General features: G+C 41.9%; 1 protein-coding gene across 1 annotated transcript in view; it reads right to left on the bottom strand.

Moving 5' to 3' along the window:
- The window catches only part of LRGUK (leucine rich repeats and guanylate kinase domain containing), a 106930-nt gene that overhangs the window by 13110 nt on the left and 77385 nt on the right, over positions 1 to 16435 (bottom strand). The window contains exons 16-17 of the mRNA XM_023250584.2: positions 11828 to 11967; positions 115 to 203 (exon numbers count right to left, since the gene is read on the bottom strand). Coding sequence (XP_023106352.2) covers positions 115 to 203; positions 11828 to 11967 — 229 coding nt within the window. The remainder of the gene's footprint in view (positions 1 to 114; positions 204 to 11827; positions 11968 to 16435) is intronic.

Raw genomic sequence — 16435 nt, 5'->3', positions numbered from 1 at the left:
TTTAGTACAGAGGCCCCCCGTTAGGTTGATGATCTGGGATTCATGGGGTCTATTTGGATCCTAGAGAATCAAGGTAAAGATGCCCAGGTGTAAATAAATGTGATAAATCACTACCTTTGAAACAAAACGGTGTGATGAGGAGGTATCTTTCCCATCAGGGCCTGCCGGGCTGTCTCATATTGTCTCTCCATAGAATCTCTTTCCTAGGCAAGAAATATGATGAGAAAAAAATTATACTGCTGGTAAAAATACGTCAGATGGTAAAAGTACCCATAATCACTGTCTTCTTACAAGAGATTGTCAAATATGTGGAAAGAAAAAGGGAAAGAAGGCCTAAATAAACAACTGGTATTGGTTCAGTGGAAAGAAAAAAAAGTTATAAATAAAAAATAGTTTTATGAAGACCACAGTTTAATGTATTGACTTTATTTGATATCTAAATAATAGTGTAGCAATTTCTTATTAATGTTTAAACATATTTTTTTTTATCTTTCCCATGAGATTATCTCTCAAGGATATATATTATTATTGTCTCTTTAGTCTTCCCAGATCTTGGCACACAGAGTAGTTAGCGGATGGGCTAAGTACGACCCTGAAATAGGACAAAGCGAGAGGTCTTTCTCCCATGTTTCACCATCACATCACCATCATTACATACTTAACCACTGGATGGGAATACAAAAACATAAAAGACACAATCTCCACATTCAAAAGATTTATACTTTGGTGGCAAAAGGGGATTTAAAAAGATGGAGAAAAGGGGCTCTTGGGCGGCTCAGTTGGTTAAGTGTCTGACTCTTGATTTCGGCTCCGGTCATGATCTCACGGTTCATGAGTTCAAGCCCTGCATGGGGCTCTGTGCTGACAGTGTGGGTACTGCTTGGGATTCTCTCTCTCCCTCTCTCTCTGCCTCTCCCCCACTCATGCTCTCTTTCTCTCCCTGTCAAAATAAACTTTATTAAAAAAATTAAAAATGAAATAAAAATAAAAAGATGGAGAAAAAAGTTAGCAATGCTGTTTTATAAATAGTACATGTATCTACATACAGATTATCTAACAGAGTGTGATCTTTTTAGCAACTGTCCGTTTACAGGATTTGCTCACTTAAAGCAAATCTGACATATAAAATTCTTAATTTACAGGAAAGATAGATTAGCAGGTGCTTATTTGTTTTACATAAAAGACCCATTTGTAAAGGGATTTATAATAGCATTTGTTTAAACAGCAATCTTCGCTTGCAGAAACTTAATATGAAATAAACCTGTTTCAACTTTAATGTCACTCCCAGCCTCCTCTCTACCTTGATATTTAGTTAAAATCCCATAGGAAATGACAACAAACCAGTATTCCAGTGGAAGAATAACTCCAAAGGCATGGTCGTGAGCCCACACCTCCAGGCTAACACCTAGTTTAGCCTTGGGGGCTAGCATCATATCAAGTGGTTGCATGTGTTTGGGGGAATTCTTCAAGAATCGATTTTTAGGGGTTAAGTTGATGTGATTCTAAAAACACCCTTGAAAACTGTTTAAATAACTCCATAAATACACCTAAATTGTTTCATACTACTATAAAATTACTATATATTGACCAACTTTGCTGTACTATTCACTCTCAGGTTATTTTGTTATTATTTTTCCTCAAATTATCTCTATAGCAGCACATATATTTTCTATTGTGGTTTTGCTTTATACCATCTTTATTTTTTTTTCTATATCAATTAGTGGTTTAAATTATATCATGACTAGGAAGATGACGTACCAGTGGAAGCACAGTTTGGATCTTTCAGAATTCCCACACAAAAACTAGTTACAGCAAGCAGACAGCAAACTAAAAAATATATCAAAATATTTACAAGAAAATTAGGCGGCAAGATACCCCTACAACCCCCAAATAAAGGTGATCATAGCCGCAACACCGCACGGTACCAGTGTCCGTGTGAGAGGAAGCCAAAGGAAGCAACAGGGGGACTAAAAGAGCTGAGAACAGGAGAACTTCAAAATGGTCAAAAGTATTCACTGGAAAGAAAAGCAGCACCATTGGGCGCCACAACTGGAATACAGGGGGGCCCGTTCTCACTCCAGTAGTGGGTAAGGATAAAGGGTCCACAGTGAGTCCTGTAGGAGCTGGATCAACTGTGACTTTTTTGTAATGTTTTTATATGTTTGTGTATTTTTGAGGGAGACAGAGCAAGAGTGGGGGAGGGCAGAAGAGACGGAGACACAGACTCTGAGGCAGGCTCTGGGCTCTGAGCTGTCAGCACAGAGCCCGAGGGGGTGCTCGAACTCACAAATCGTGAGATCATGACCGGAGCCAAAGTCAGATGCTTAACCAACCGAGCCACCCAGGTGCCCTTCAACTGTGACTTCTTGACACTGACCCACTATGGTTCTTTTCTAACACAGGACCCCACACTAAAGAAAAGCTGATGGGAGCAGAATAAAAATTAGTTAGGACAGAGGAAACAGAGACAAAGAAAAGAGAACATCTAGACCAAAGTGGTGGAGGGGAACAGAGCCAGGAAACCCCTGAAAGAAGACTGCTGTATATTTTAACACAACTTGAAAGAACCATGCTTCCTTATAAATGTTTGAGAGAAGTAATTTCCCATAAAAATGAGAAACTTTTGGGACGCCTGGGTGGCTCAGTCAGTTAAGCGTCTGACTTCGGCTCAGGTCGTGATCTCGTGGTTGGTGGGTTTGAGCCCCATGTCAGGCTCTGTGCTGACAGCTCAGAGCCTGAAGCCTGCTTTGGATTCTGTGTCGCCCTCTCTCTCTGCCCCTCCCCTGCTCTAAGCTCTGTCTCTCTCAAAATAAACGTTAAAAAAATTTTTTTAAACTTTCTAGTAAAATCCCAAAGCTATTATTTTAAAAAAGAGAAAATGGAGAATAACACTTCTACATACAAGGAAAGCATGCTCATGAAACAGATAAAGTCTGTAATCTACCATTTCAAAATTAACTAAAAGACATTAAGGAAATGACACAAAACACTAAGGAACAAATAACTTACAAATTTTAAAAATGTTTATTTTGAGGGAGAGGGGCAGAGCAGAGCCTGACGCAGGCCTCGATCTCACGAACCACAAGACCATGACCTGAGCCAAACCACGAGTTGGACACCTAACTGACTGAGCCAGCCAAGAGCCCCACAATTTTTAAAACTTCTAAGTGAGGTGACAGAACTCAAGAAAGAACTAGAAATAGGGGGGGAGAAAAGAGTCACCTAAGAAATGAAAACTAAACCAGAAGGAATATAAGAGTGAATAACAGGCACACATAATGCCTTCAGAGGAACAGAAAGTGAATGAAGGAAATTTTTTAAACTCAAAAAGAAATGAAGAAAGAGGTAAAAAGATTCAAGAGAAGATGACAAATATTAAAGACAGGCAAAGAAGATCCAACATACACACAGTAAGAGCCCTTGAGAAAGAAACCAAAACAAGGAAACCCGTTAGGTCGTAAAAATTACAATTCAAGTCTAAAGTATGACAGATGCTCATCGGCAGGCAATGCTGTCCCCACAGCCCTTTCTGGATCTAGCAGAGAATAAGCCTCGACAACAAAACTAATAAAGACACTGGCCTGAGGCCTAATGGTAAGTATCAAGTGTGCGCATACTTGAGAACTAATACAAAATGAGAATTAAAAGGGAGCGAGCACATGACTGTGCATGAGAGTGTCGCTGTAGCCCCACCATAAACAAACTGGGGTGGAGAACATTTGCAAACAAAATACTTTTTTAAAAAAATTTTTTTTTCAACATTTATTTATTTTTGGGACAGAGAGAGACAGAGCATGAACGGGGGAGGGGCGGAGAGAGAGGGAGACACAGAATCGGAAACAGGCTCCAGGCTCTGAGCCATCAGCCCAGAGCCCGACGCGGGGCTCGAACTCACGGACCGCGAGATCGTGACCTGGCTGAAGTCGGACGCTTAACCGACTGCGCCACCCAGGCGCCCCTGCAAACAAAATACTTTTAACCGTTTTCTGTTTTTATACTGGGGGCTAGTAGCATTGGCATTGTCATCCTGAGACTCTTCTATACGTGATCTAGAAAAAACAAGGGAGAAGTTTAGTGACATTGGAGTTCTATCATCTCCCACATCTTTCAGAATCAGGATTCTCAGTGTGGAAGAAAGATATGTCATAGAGGAGAAGATGAGTAAAAATCCTCACGTCTTGAATCTGAATTGGAAATACTAAGTTGAACTCATGAAATATTTTATCTATCCACAGAAAAGGGCTAGAAACAATGACCACCCCAATAGCAATGAGCACTCTGTTCTTAGCGACTTGTATTACCATCTTCTGCTTAAAGGAACCAGAGCTTCTTGGAGAATAGGGGGGTTACAGGTTGGAGTAGGTAATGAACAAAAGAGCGTAGAATATCTGGTCCTAACAGAAAGCAGGACGGCAACCCAAGTCGACATAGGTCATGTTAAAGGACACAGGAGCCAACCTGAAGAGGCTCACACTGGCCAAAGGGAGGGTAATTTGAGTTTCAATAAGGTTACAAAATGCAGCGGGTGGGTACCATTCAATATGCACAAATCAAGAACAGAATGATCACAAATAATATTTAAAAATTAATTGGTCACCTTCAGAGACTAATTAATAGGAAACCATTATCTTGAAAAAAGCACTTAGACTGCTGATCCTATCTGACCTGTGTCACTTGGTGACCAGGTGGTAGAAGAGAGTAGCATCTCTTTGTAGTACTATTGCATCTGATAAATCCGGTGGATGTGGAAAGCGCTCTTCTTTTGGAGTCAAAACAGACATTGCTAAGCTGTGTGATCTTGGACAAGCTCCCTGAGCTGAGCTTCCTCCCAGTCTCGAAAGGAAGTGGTGTTTAGTGGATGCTGGTGCCCAATATTTTGTCACCACAGATTCCCCTTGTCAATGGCTTTCATACAGTCAGGTACTCTGTAGGACGGGACTGGCCTCGTCTGCCCCACGCGTACATTTGCTAAATGGGCTTTGAGTGAATCAATCATTCAGCAACTTCTTTTCTGGAGAATCGGCTCTCAGTAAGCCAGCCTGCCCCACGAGTGAGGGTGTTCCCTAAGAGAGTCAGAAGACCCGGCTGAAGAAACACACAAGTGAAGGCCACGTGAAGGTTGAAAATCGAGCTGCTTCTTTCTGGAAGGCAAAGATGTCACCACAGTTCCAGAGCAGAAAGTGTTCACCAAGCCATCATAACCTTCACGTATGCGTTCCAGGGAGCCAGCCATGGAAAAGGGGGTTGTGTCCACGAGGGAAAATGAGGTATAGTGTTATCTGACAAAACGCAAGAACTCTGACTTCTGTAATCAATAGTAATAAAGTGAGTCTTGTATAAACAAAAACCTCTCACTGCATAGGGTTTGTTATGTACTTTTTGCAGCAGTAAGAAAAGAGCTGTGCACCTTTTTTTCTTTTTTTTTTGTACTCAAACCTTAAACGAAAATTGTGTTTAAGAAGTAAGGTTGATCAAAATTTTATTTACAGTTCTCCAGGAATCTTTCAGAGAAGTTCAAATTAATATGCTCTGGGAGTCACTCGGAAAAGTAAGTACCATTTAAGTTGAGAAGAGAGAAGAAATAAGGCAACAAGGATTGTATAAGCAAGGAATAAGGAAATAAACTGAATACTTTATTACCATTGAAACTCCTGTGAAATTATGGTTATATTCATTGAAAGCATTTTATATTGATAAGCTATTTAGAGTCACAAGCAAGAAAAATGATGTTAGCAGATGTTTTTCAAACTTGAAGAACAAAGAATACTATTCTTCGACATTTCTTTGCTAACAAAGACAAGCCATTTGGGTCCCAGGGATCCCAGAGATGAGGAACAAAAAACAGCTGTCAATATATTAAGCAGAGGTAATACTGAGACTATCTCCATGCTCCTTTGGCCCATTTTCTACTCAGAGAAAGAAGGCAGTAGTAGAAGGGCTAGAGATACACTGACGAGAAGAGACTAGAGGGGTCTCTACCAGATGGAACATTCGGTAAGCACAGGGATGAGTTCTACTTCATTCTAGTGTCTAGAACAGGGTCTGTTCAAGCAAATACCTGATATGTACTGAAAAGCAAATCCTGATCCTATATACATGGTAGGAATTCGACAGATTCAAGACGTGTGAGAAGAACAGAAGATATATCAGTGAGAAGGAAGGCAGGGGAAGGGAACGCATTAGGGCAGGAAAGGGGAAGGGAAGGGAGCCTTCTGCAAATGGGAACGGACTGGATGGCTAGGACAGCAAAGGCTCTTCCCAGGCTTGCTAAATTCGCAATGACAGACTGAACCCAGCCTCCAACAACTATCACTCAGACTATGGACACTACTTGCACACATGGCCACACTTCCCTCAGCTCATTATTCCCTTTCTCCCAGATCTACATCCAGTGGGACAGGAAAGTAAATCTCAGGTCTTAATCGCTCCCACCCTACTGTGGCCTACTGCTGTGGTCTGGATTCCTCACTCTCTTCAAACCCTTCAGCCTATTGTGCAGTTGGACCTTTGGTTTTGATTGCAGCATCACCCTCGGACTACCCCCTTGTAGACTGCCCTCGATTTTTCAAGCTGCAGGAAATCCCACGCACCCCCAGAGAGGTTAAGTAACTCACTGAGGCTTGTCCAGCTAACGAACAAACAAATGACATTCATTCTACTGCACCAGGTGCCCTCCTAAACCCCACAAGTGCCAGCATCCCTCACATCTTTTTCAACCTTTACCACCTTCTTCCCCCTCCCTAGATAAGCACTCTCCCGACTTTATGGTACCCGCTTTTTTGTTATACTTTTATCACCTAAACACCCTAAGTATTATGGTTTACTATTGCCAATTTTTTTTTTCAAAAAAAACTTTTAATGTTTATTTTTGAGAGACAGAAAGAGCATGAGCAGGGGAGGAGCAGGAAAGAGCGGAAGACACAGAATCTAAAGCAGGCTCCAGGCTCTGAGCTGTTAGCACAGAGCCCAATGCAGGGCTCAAACTCAAGGACCACGAGAACATGATCTGAGCTGAAGTCGGATGCTTAACCAACTGAGCCACTCAGGCACCCCTAGTATTGCCAATTTTTAAAGTATGTATTAATAGAATCATACAGTATGTATTCTTTAGAGTCAACGATTCGTTGGCTCAACAGCATGTTAGCAAGATACATCCATGGAGCAAAGTTGGATCACTTTCATTACTGCACATATTTCACTCTATGAATATTCAAAATTTTATTCGGCCAATCTACTGCTAACGGACACTTGAGCTTCCAGTTTGGAAACTGCTATGCACAAGGGTACCATAAACATTCTTGCACACATCTTCCAGTGCCCACAGCCACACATTTCTTTTGGAATACCACTGCTGAGGCATAGGGTACAAATGCCCACCTATTCTCTAAAGGGTACAAAGTGAACCTTCTATCAGTTGTCTTACAAGAATTTCCACTGCTCCACATCTCAACAGTCAGCTCATAATTTCAGCACTTCTGGTTTATGCATAGTGGTATCTCACTGTGGCTATAATTTGCATTTCCTGATAATGAGGTTGCCTATCTCTTCACCTGATTATTGGCCATCTAGATACTATCCTTTGTGAAGAGATTCTTCCCTGAGCCATTTTTTCTTAATAGTTTATAAAAGTTCTTTATATATTCTAAATAAAAGCCTTTGGCCAGTTTTGGTTATTGCAAATATCATCTCCCTCTGCGTCGTTTGTCTTTTTTTCTCTTTAATACTGTTTTTTTTTAATTAACAAAAGTTTCTAATTTTAATGGTCCTCAACATTTTAAACGTTTAAACTCTTCCTTCGTAATCAGTATTACGTTTAAGGAATCTACACCTGCCTCAAAGTCATAAATATCTTCTTACCTTATCTTCTAGCAATATTATTGCTTTGTCTTTCACATTAACATAGATAATCCACCTTAAATTTTGTAATCACACCTTGTAGTTAGAAACTGTGCTCAAGAAAAGGTGGAGTACTTGAATACAGGGATGAGACAGAAAGGCGTCGTGTGCACGGAGAGTTTGGGTGGGTATGAGCACAGAGGAAGACCACTGTCTTCAACATGAGAGGGAAGGGGCTTCAGAGAAACAGGACCCAGAAAGGAAATTTCCACCTATCCATTACTGTCAAATGGCTCCCTTGACAGTTTCTAAAGGCGAATATGAACACATTATATCTACAGTTAAGAGACACCAAAAAAGCACAAAAATTTCTACTTTTTTTTTTTTTTTGAACAATTTACGATACAGGTTTTTGACAGGAAGTTGCAATTACTTTCTTCAATCCACTAAAAAAGGCTTCAGAAATACATGGAAATTTATGTTGGGAAAGTAAAATGAGGGAAAACAACATCTTCTCCAAAAGGTTACAGTGAAAGGTATGGGAGATCATTTACATGAAAGCCCTTTCCAAATTACAAATGTGTGTAGGGGCTACTTATGTTCTCTAACATAACATGGTAACATCTCTATAGGCTTCTGCTGTCATGTTGCTCCTTTTGCATTGTTAACAGCCGTGCAAAAGGTTAATAACCTAAAATCTGATAAATGCTTACAATTTAAAAATAGCATTGAATTCATAAGCTTTAAAAGAAAATAAGGCACTAAAAATAACTTTAAGCACATTCGCCCGTATATATGACAGCGTAGTTTAGTATTTTGCTAGTATTTCTGAAGAATGTAGCTGTCGGCTGTGGGGGGATGTGATTTGCTTCTTTGTGAAGCTATTGTTACATTGTATCTCTACCAGCTCCCACGGAAAAGATACCAGAAACTCCAGGCTGCAAGGGGTTTGAGCGATGTTACCATCCTGGATCGGTCACTGCCAACCCTCTAACACCATAGATGTTCCAGACCAGACCACGGATGCTCTAGATTACAGGGCTGAATGGTTTCTCAGGGAGGTGACTGCAGGTAAGGAACGACCTGGCTAAAAGTTCACGAGGCTCCTTTTGGCCCCAAGTGGTAGGTAACACCTGCACCCCTTCTCTATGTACCACCACCAAGGTGGCCCCTTCTACCCTCGCATTGCCTTTTTATCATATCCTTCCCTCTCCAGTTTCTCCATACTGTTCATTAATTTCATACTGACATGTTGGCCAGGAATTATAGCTAAGAACACATAGTGTGTGTGTGTGGGGGGGGGGGGGGTGTTCCCCCCGCTCTGTTCTTCTTATCCTCTCTTCTCACTCCTAAATACCTGAGTGCCCCTGACCAGACAAAAGCTATCTTTAATGAAGCCTGAAAGTTTTCTAACAGGTAAAATTCAGACTGGTCGTGTTGAAATAAATCATGAATACCCACTAACTGGCAGAGGGGTGTGAGTTTCTCCTTCGTGTGTGTGGGGTTGTTACAGCAGGACAGCAGAACTGGGATGCGAGCCGGTTGGTGACGCTGCCAGGACATGGACCCATCATGAAGGACTAAGTATGGCCAAGGATTTGTGTTCTAGAGTTTACACTATGGATACGCCATGTCCTGGGGACACAAAGGAGAACATACATTTGAAAATCTAAGCCCCAGGGGTGCCTGGGTGGCTCAGTTGATTGGGCGTCCAACTTCGGCGCAGGTCATGATCTCGCAGATCGTGGGTCTGAGCCCCGTGTCGGGCTCTGTGCTGACAGTTCAGAGCCTGGAGCCTGCTTCAGATTCTGTGTCTCCCTCTCTCTCTCCCCCTTCCCTGTTCGAGCTCTCTCTCTCTCAAAAATAAATATTAAAAAAAAGAAAAGAAAAAAAGAAAATCTAAGCCCCGACAAGCATAAAATCATACTATCCAAGGACAGGATAACAAGGGCAGAGAGAAAAGGGTAGACTGAGCTGAAAGGAGCTGGATTTCCCAGGATGGAAGGATCGAGGCTGGTAGGCTCCTCGTGGAGAGAGAGGAGGTAACTCCTCTTCCCCAATTTTCCAGGATGGGGTAAACCTCAAGATCCTTGAACTTGATCCAAAGGATGGGAGTGATCCCGGCTGCTAATGACTGATATTTGACTTCCCACAGATCCTGGTGAATGGGAACGATTCCAGATCTAATCTATTTTGGATACATATGATGTTTCCTGCACTTAAGTCTCATGACACGAATTCCTCTTTTTTTTTTTTTTTAACTTATTTATTTTTGAGAGACAGAGAGAGACAGAGCACAAGTGGGGGGAGGGGCAGAGAAAGAAGCAGACACAGAATCCGAAGCAGGCTCCAGGCTCCGAGCTGTCAGCACAGAGCCCGACGCGGGGCTCCAACTCATGAACTGCGAGATCACGACCTGAGCCAAAGTCGGATGCTTAACCGACTGAGCCACCCAGGCGCCCCAACGAATTCCTATCATTTATAAATGTTGGGAGTGCACCCACCCTCTGTGCCTTTTAAGAAGCCCTCATCCGTACCTGTGCCTTTTGCCCCGCCCCAGGTGACTGGACAGTTAGGTTCTCTTGCCTTCTACAATACGAATTCAAGAGACAGAGAGAAGTGGCCAGGAATTGTGAGCACACAGCCAAGAGGCCATGGAGAGTCAGGGCTGGTGTGCGTGAGAATGAGTTCATGTTATGTGCGAGGGAAGCCTGAGTGAGTGGAGGAGGCTGGCCAGGAGAGAGAAGACAAAAGGAGAGAGAAATAGGGGCAGAGATGACAGGAACGTGATGCCTCTGGAAGGCGGAGGAACCCCAGCGCCTCACTTTCTAATCCTAGCGCTGGTCGGCTCCTGTGAGGTCTATACCTCATCCATGCTCGTGACGCACTGTGAATCCACTCATTCATGTGTTTTATATGGAACGACCTCTTAGTGAAGCTGACTTGAATGGGTATCTGTGTCTTGTACCCGCAACACTGTCATTTTATGACTTAATCCAAGTAGGCTGCAGAGTTACGCCTGTATACACTGCAGCCTGAGACTTTTCGTCTGAAGTAACCAGTCTGATTCTCTTGACCTGCCCGCGGCTCTGACTTTAGAACGTGATACAATTATTTGCTTAGAACAGCCTAGCCTTGGGGCACTTGGGTGGCTCAGTCAGCTGAGACTCTGACTCTTGATTTTGGCTCAGGTCATGCATGATCTCACGGTTTGTGAGATCGAGCCCTGTGTCGGGCTCTGTGCTACATACAGCCTGCTTGGGATTCTCTGTCTCTCTCTCTCTCTCTGTCTCTCTCTCAAAAGTAAATAAGCAAACACTAAAAAGAGGAAGAGGAAGAACATTTTAGCCTTAAGGAAAAACAAAGTAGGACCTGACAACCAAAAGCCAAGTCCTGTGGAATCGGTGATGACGGCAGTGGCCATGATCTAGGCCTCTTCAGATTCCCAGATTGTCCTATGAAACTATTAGGTGGAAAATGAGCACAACCTAATTTCCATGCAGAGCCAACAACGCACTCCATACTCCCGCACACACTGATTTTTCTGGGTTGTCAAAGAACTGAACTGGGGCAGAGTCACATGACGGGCTTGTGTGCTACAAACTTCTACACCGTGGCCTCCTCTGAAGGCTTGGCGCGACAACACTCAGAAACTTACCCCAACAAGAAAGCGAATTTTCCCTCGAAATGCGTACTTCACCGCGTTTATTCTGTTGCAGTGCTTTTTCTATTCCTGTAACTAGGAGAGCTGAGTTTTGCCTGGGAAGCTGGGGAAAGGTAGTCACCAAAGCCACACTGGATGCCCTTTGTAGAGCCCACGTCTATTCTCACAAGTGTAGAAAGAGGCCAAACATTTGTCTTCAGCCAATACCAGAGAAGAACTTTGGCGAAAGTTGGTCTCAAAATGCCCAATCTCCTCCGGGCCCGACCCGTGTAGTGTTCAGTAGGGGCCCAGCCCCCTCCACCCCTCCACCCCTCCACCCCTCCTTACCACTGGGGTTTTTTTGGCTGAAAGTTTGGCCCACAGTTTCACAAAGTAGTTTCTGTCTGTAGCATCCAGGAAATCACACAAACTGGTGGCAGTGAGCTTGCTAGAAGCCCCTTCAGATTTCAGCTGGGGTGTCTCCACATCTGGGAGAGAAGGAACCAAGGTTTAAAAATCAAAGGCATGAAGTAAGAGAAGGGAACTTTCTGAAGGAAGAGAAATGCCTTATCTCTGGATGGGTCTAAAACACAGCAAAACTGAATATTGAAAGTCTGCGCATTTCAACCTGAAAAGTGAGATAATTACAGATATGTCTTAGAAAACAAGGTAATAGTTATCACTGATTATAATAAAGTCAGGCCACAGCACCTAGTAGACGTGCCTGGGAGTATACTTAGTGCTCATCAATGCAGGCATATAAAGGGCATTGAAGTAAACCTTGGCTCATACAATACCTTCCAGATATGTAACTGAGAAGTCACACTGATAATTACTTTCCATTCAACAAAATTCTTCTAAAGGGCTAGAAGAAAATAAAGCATGCAATGCTGAAAAGAAACTTAAAAAAAAGAATGCAATGGATACTGATGTGGTCACCACTTAACAGAATTTACTCATAAATAATGCTGAAAGTTTCCTTTAAAACATTAGAATGTCCAGCGACCTAGAATATAAAGCTAAAATTTTATTACCACTCATCTATAGAGAGCCTTAGTGTAAGTGCCTTTGGATATATACAAACATGAAAACTTTCAGGAATATTGCCTTAAAAATGCTAAAATAGGGGCACCTGGGTGGCCCAGTTGGTGAAGCGTCTCGACTCTTGGTTTCAGCTCAGGTCATGATCCCACAGTTCATGAGATTGAGCCTCGTGTTGGGCTCTGTGCTGACAGCTCAGAGCCTGCTTGGGACTCTCTGTCTCCCTTCCTCTCTGCCCCTCCCCCACTCATGCTAGCTCGGGCCTGCTCTCTTTCAAAATAGATAAACTTAAAAAAAAGAAAAAAAGAAAAAGCATTATTTTTTTTTTAAATCCTAAAATAAATGATTTCCACATGTCCACCGTCTGCTCTGAGCAGACGTGGGAAGTTCTCCTCACCCAGAGACAACAAAACACTAGATGATGTGCAACAAGAGACTTGTTTTGTACACATAGCGAAGCTGAGAAGCCAAGGAAGAAAAATTTCCTCGTGCTGGAGGTAAAGGTCCCAAGTCAAAAGAGTGGGAATCAATGTCAAGAAGTCGGAGTGCTTCGGGGACTGAGGGAGGCCAGTCCGTGTTCTTGGTGCAGAAGACCTGGGCTCTTTGATAAGGGGGGGAGCTGGAAAGGGGGCATCTGGAAGTTTCGGCCCACAGACCCAGGGACTGTGCTCGGACAGAGAGTCTCGCCTGGACCAGTGTCACCTGGACCGAGGGTGGAAACACCTGGGGGAAATCAGGCCTCTGATCGTGTGTTGTGTTGCATGCTGGTATGGAATCTGAACTCGAACTCCTACCAAATTGTGTGGCTATCGTGTGCCAATAAAATAAGGAAAAAGCTGTTGCAGATGAGTGCAAGTAATCACGTGGGGGACACTCAAGGTCCACACCCCAGCACCTGCCTCGAGTGAGAGAGAGACTCAGGAGGTGCAATGAATGAGCAAGTCTACGCCCAAAGGATTCCAGTCTTCTTCGTTAAATCTTCATGATGGAAAAGCCGTTCGATCCATATTTGTTGAGCATGTGCCAGACAGTGCTCTGGAGGCTGGGGATATAACAGTAGACAGAAGGTCCTGACCTGTGGGAATTACATTCTAATATTGGACACAAATAACACATCAGATAACGTCAGGTGCTAAGAAGTGCAACGAAGCAATGGGAAGCCAGATAAGGGGACAGAGTGAGAGATGGCACGATGGTCACAGAAGTCCTCTCTAGAGGAGCGACATCTGGACAGCGATCTAAAATCACAGGAAAAGCATTCAAGTAGCTGAGGCAAAACCATCTCACATAGAAAGGGGTGCTTTGTATAAGGACCCAGAAGCGTGCTTAACATAATTGAATAACAGTAAAAAAAAAAATCGACATGGCTGAAGCAAGAGGGAGAAAGTGGGGTGGAGAGGTTGGATCCTGTGTTCATTTAAAAGAAAGAGAGCCAGAGCCAGAGAGAAAGAGAGAGAGAGAGCGAGTGAGTGAGCTTGTTCCCTGATGGGACCCTAAGAACAGAGAGCATTGTGGAAAAGACCAGATGAATTTGAGAAAAGTTAAGATAAAAATTAAATAGAAGCTATATTCGTTGAGGTAATTTCCACAAAATTACCATATGTGTGTGTGTGTGTGTGTGTGTGTGTGTGTGTGTGTGCGTGAGAGTGTGTACACACGTACACACAACATACACACAGGCACTTGCTCAAAATACAGTATTAGTGTCAGGGTTCCTTTTTCTATCTTTCTGAGACGGAAGCAATCTGTATTATGGTGTGCGAACAAGTTAAGTTCAATCCGATGATACAATGTAGCTACAATTCCAACAATATAATGGCTTTATGGTTTCTCAATAATCAAACATTTGGGGTAACGATAATGTGTTTACATTCCTATTAAACTACATTGTAATGCCACCACTTTAATGACTTGGAACTCCCATAATGAAGAGTTCCATACAGTTCTTAAAGGAGTTTCTAATGTCTTAAGAGATCCTGCTTCTCAATTTAATATCTATGTGTATATTACCAATGTCATAACACCTTGCAACAACTCTTCTTAACATAATCTTCCTCAAAGTATCTAAATTAAAGACAACCTTGAGGCAACATTAAATCTATATATACAGTCCATAAAAACAACCAAGTTCTTCAGTATAAAGGTTAATTTTAACACCTACAATGAAGCACAACTGAATTCAATGATGCATGACAGATTTTAAAGTTATTTTATGGATTAGTATCATTATTAAATGCAGGAAAATATAAAAGAATTACCCGGAACAACCAGAAGTACATCTCAAATTAATTCTAAGTGGCTTAGACCTTGTATTTAGACTTCTATCCCTTTGCAGTCAAGTGAATTAAAATAATTTGCATAAATTTTAAAAGAAGCATAGAATCCAACCTAAATAACAAATGCGATGGGAGCCATGTACCTCAGAATAAAGCATTTTGAGTATATATTTAGTATCATATCATCCCATAGACTAAACAACGGCTTTTACTGCATAAAAGAGAAAATTAAAAATGTTGATGATCTGACATTACTGGCACAGAGCCATGTCAAGAGTAATAAAATTAGAATGTGGGGATCAGACAGTGAATATTTTGAGAAACAAAAACCCCTATTTTAATGGCCAATTTTTCTACATTCATAAGATTACTTATAGAGCAAAACAACTAAGTCCTTTTCCTGTTCAAAAATATGAGACTAAACACTTTAAATTATAAAGGTTTTAACATTTAAACGAGACCTTTGGGGAAAAAATGAATCAACACTAGAATTTGTCTCCTTTTGGAAACAATTAGAAATGCATGTCTTGGAGGGGCGCCTGGGTGGCTCAGTTGGCTGAGCATCTGACTTCGGCTCAGGTCATGATCTTGTGGTTTGTGGGTTCGAGCCCTGCGTTGGGCTCTGTGCTGACACCTCAGAGCCTGGAGCCTGCTTCAGATTCTGTGTCTCCCTCTCTCTCTGCCCCTCCCCTGCTCATACTCTGTCTCTCCCTTTCTCTCAAAAGTAAATAAACATAAAAAAAATTAAAAAAAAAAAAAAGAAATGTATGTCTTGGAAATAGGCTTTTTTTCCTAAAAAAATTGTTTTTAATGTTTATTTATTTTTGAGACAGAGACAGAGCATGAACAGGGGAAGGGCAGAGAGAGAGGGAGACACAGAATCTGAAACAGGCTCCAGGCTCTGAGCCATCAGCCCAGAGCCCGACGCGGGGCTCGAACTCACGAACCGTGAGATCATGACCCGAGCCGAAGTCGGATGCTCAACTGACTGAGCCACCCAGGTGCCCTGATAGGCTTTAATTTTCAAACAAAAGTTCTCAGCCAGATTTCAGTATCATTCATCTTTTCCCCCCACTCAAATGGGTTTTAAAAAATGTTTATTTAGTAACAGTGAGGGTATTTTTTAACAAGAATAATATATCCCTACCATGATTAAATACATACACATACATAAAATATAAATACTTGTAAAATCACTGTAACAGAGTCTCAATACGTAAATATGTAACCATTAAAAAGGCCAAAACCAAATTAAAGCAAAATAACCTGTGATACAGTATTTATTTATTTTTAATGAGACAGTTACATAATTTGTAGCGGAAAATTAAAGAAAATCTCAGTTCATTAGGAAGTATTATCACAAAAGTAAATGTTCTGAAAAAAGCGATTTTTCTAGGACAGAATTAAATCTTGAAAGTCTTGTCTATCTGTGCTTCCAAGAAAGGAATAAAAGCAACCAAAAGAAAGTCATTTCACACGGTACCCATAATAATTTTCCATAGCAAAATAAGGTTTTATAGTAGGAAGCTACCATCCCAGTCTAAGGAAGTCGAGTAATAATGTTCATGTAAAATGAATATACTTATTAAGATATTCTAACAGTCAAGTGCTCTTTTTTTCAGTTTCCAATCAAAGGAAT

The sequence above is a fragment of the Felis catus genome, chromosome A2 (assembly GCF_018350175.1).
Source record: "Felis catus isolate Fca126 chromosome A2, F.catus_Fca126_mat1.0, whole genome shotgun sequence".
NCBI classification, from domain to species: domain Eukaryota; kingdom Metazoa; phylum Chordata; class Mammalia; order Carnivora; family Felidae; genus Felis; species Felis catus.
Note: the sequence above shows the minus strand (reverse complement) of the source record. Positions and strands in the feature narration are given on the sequence as shown.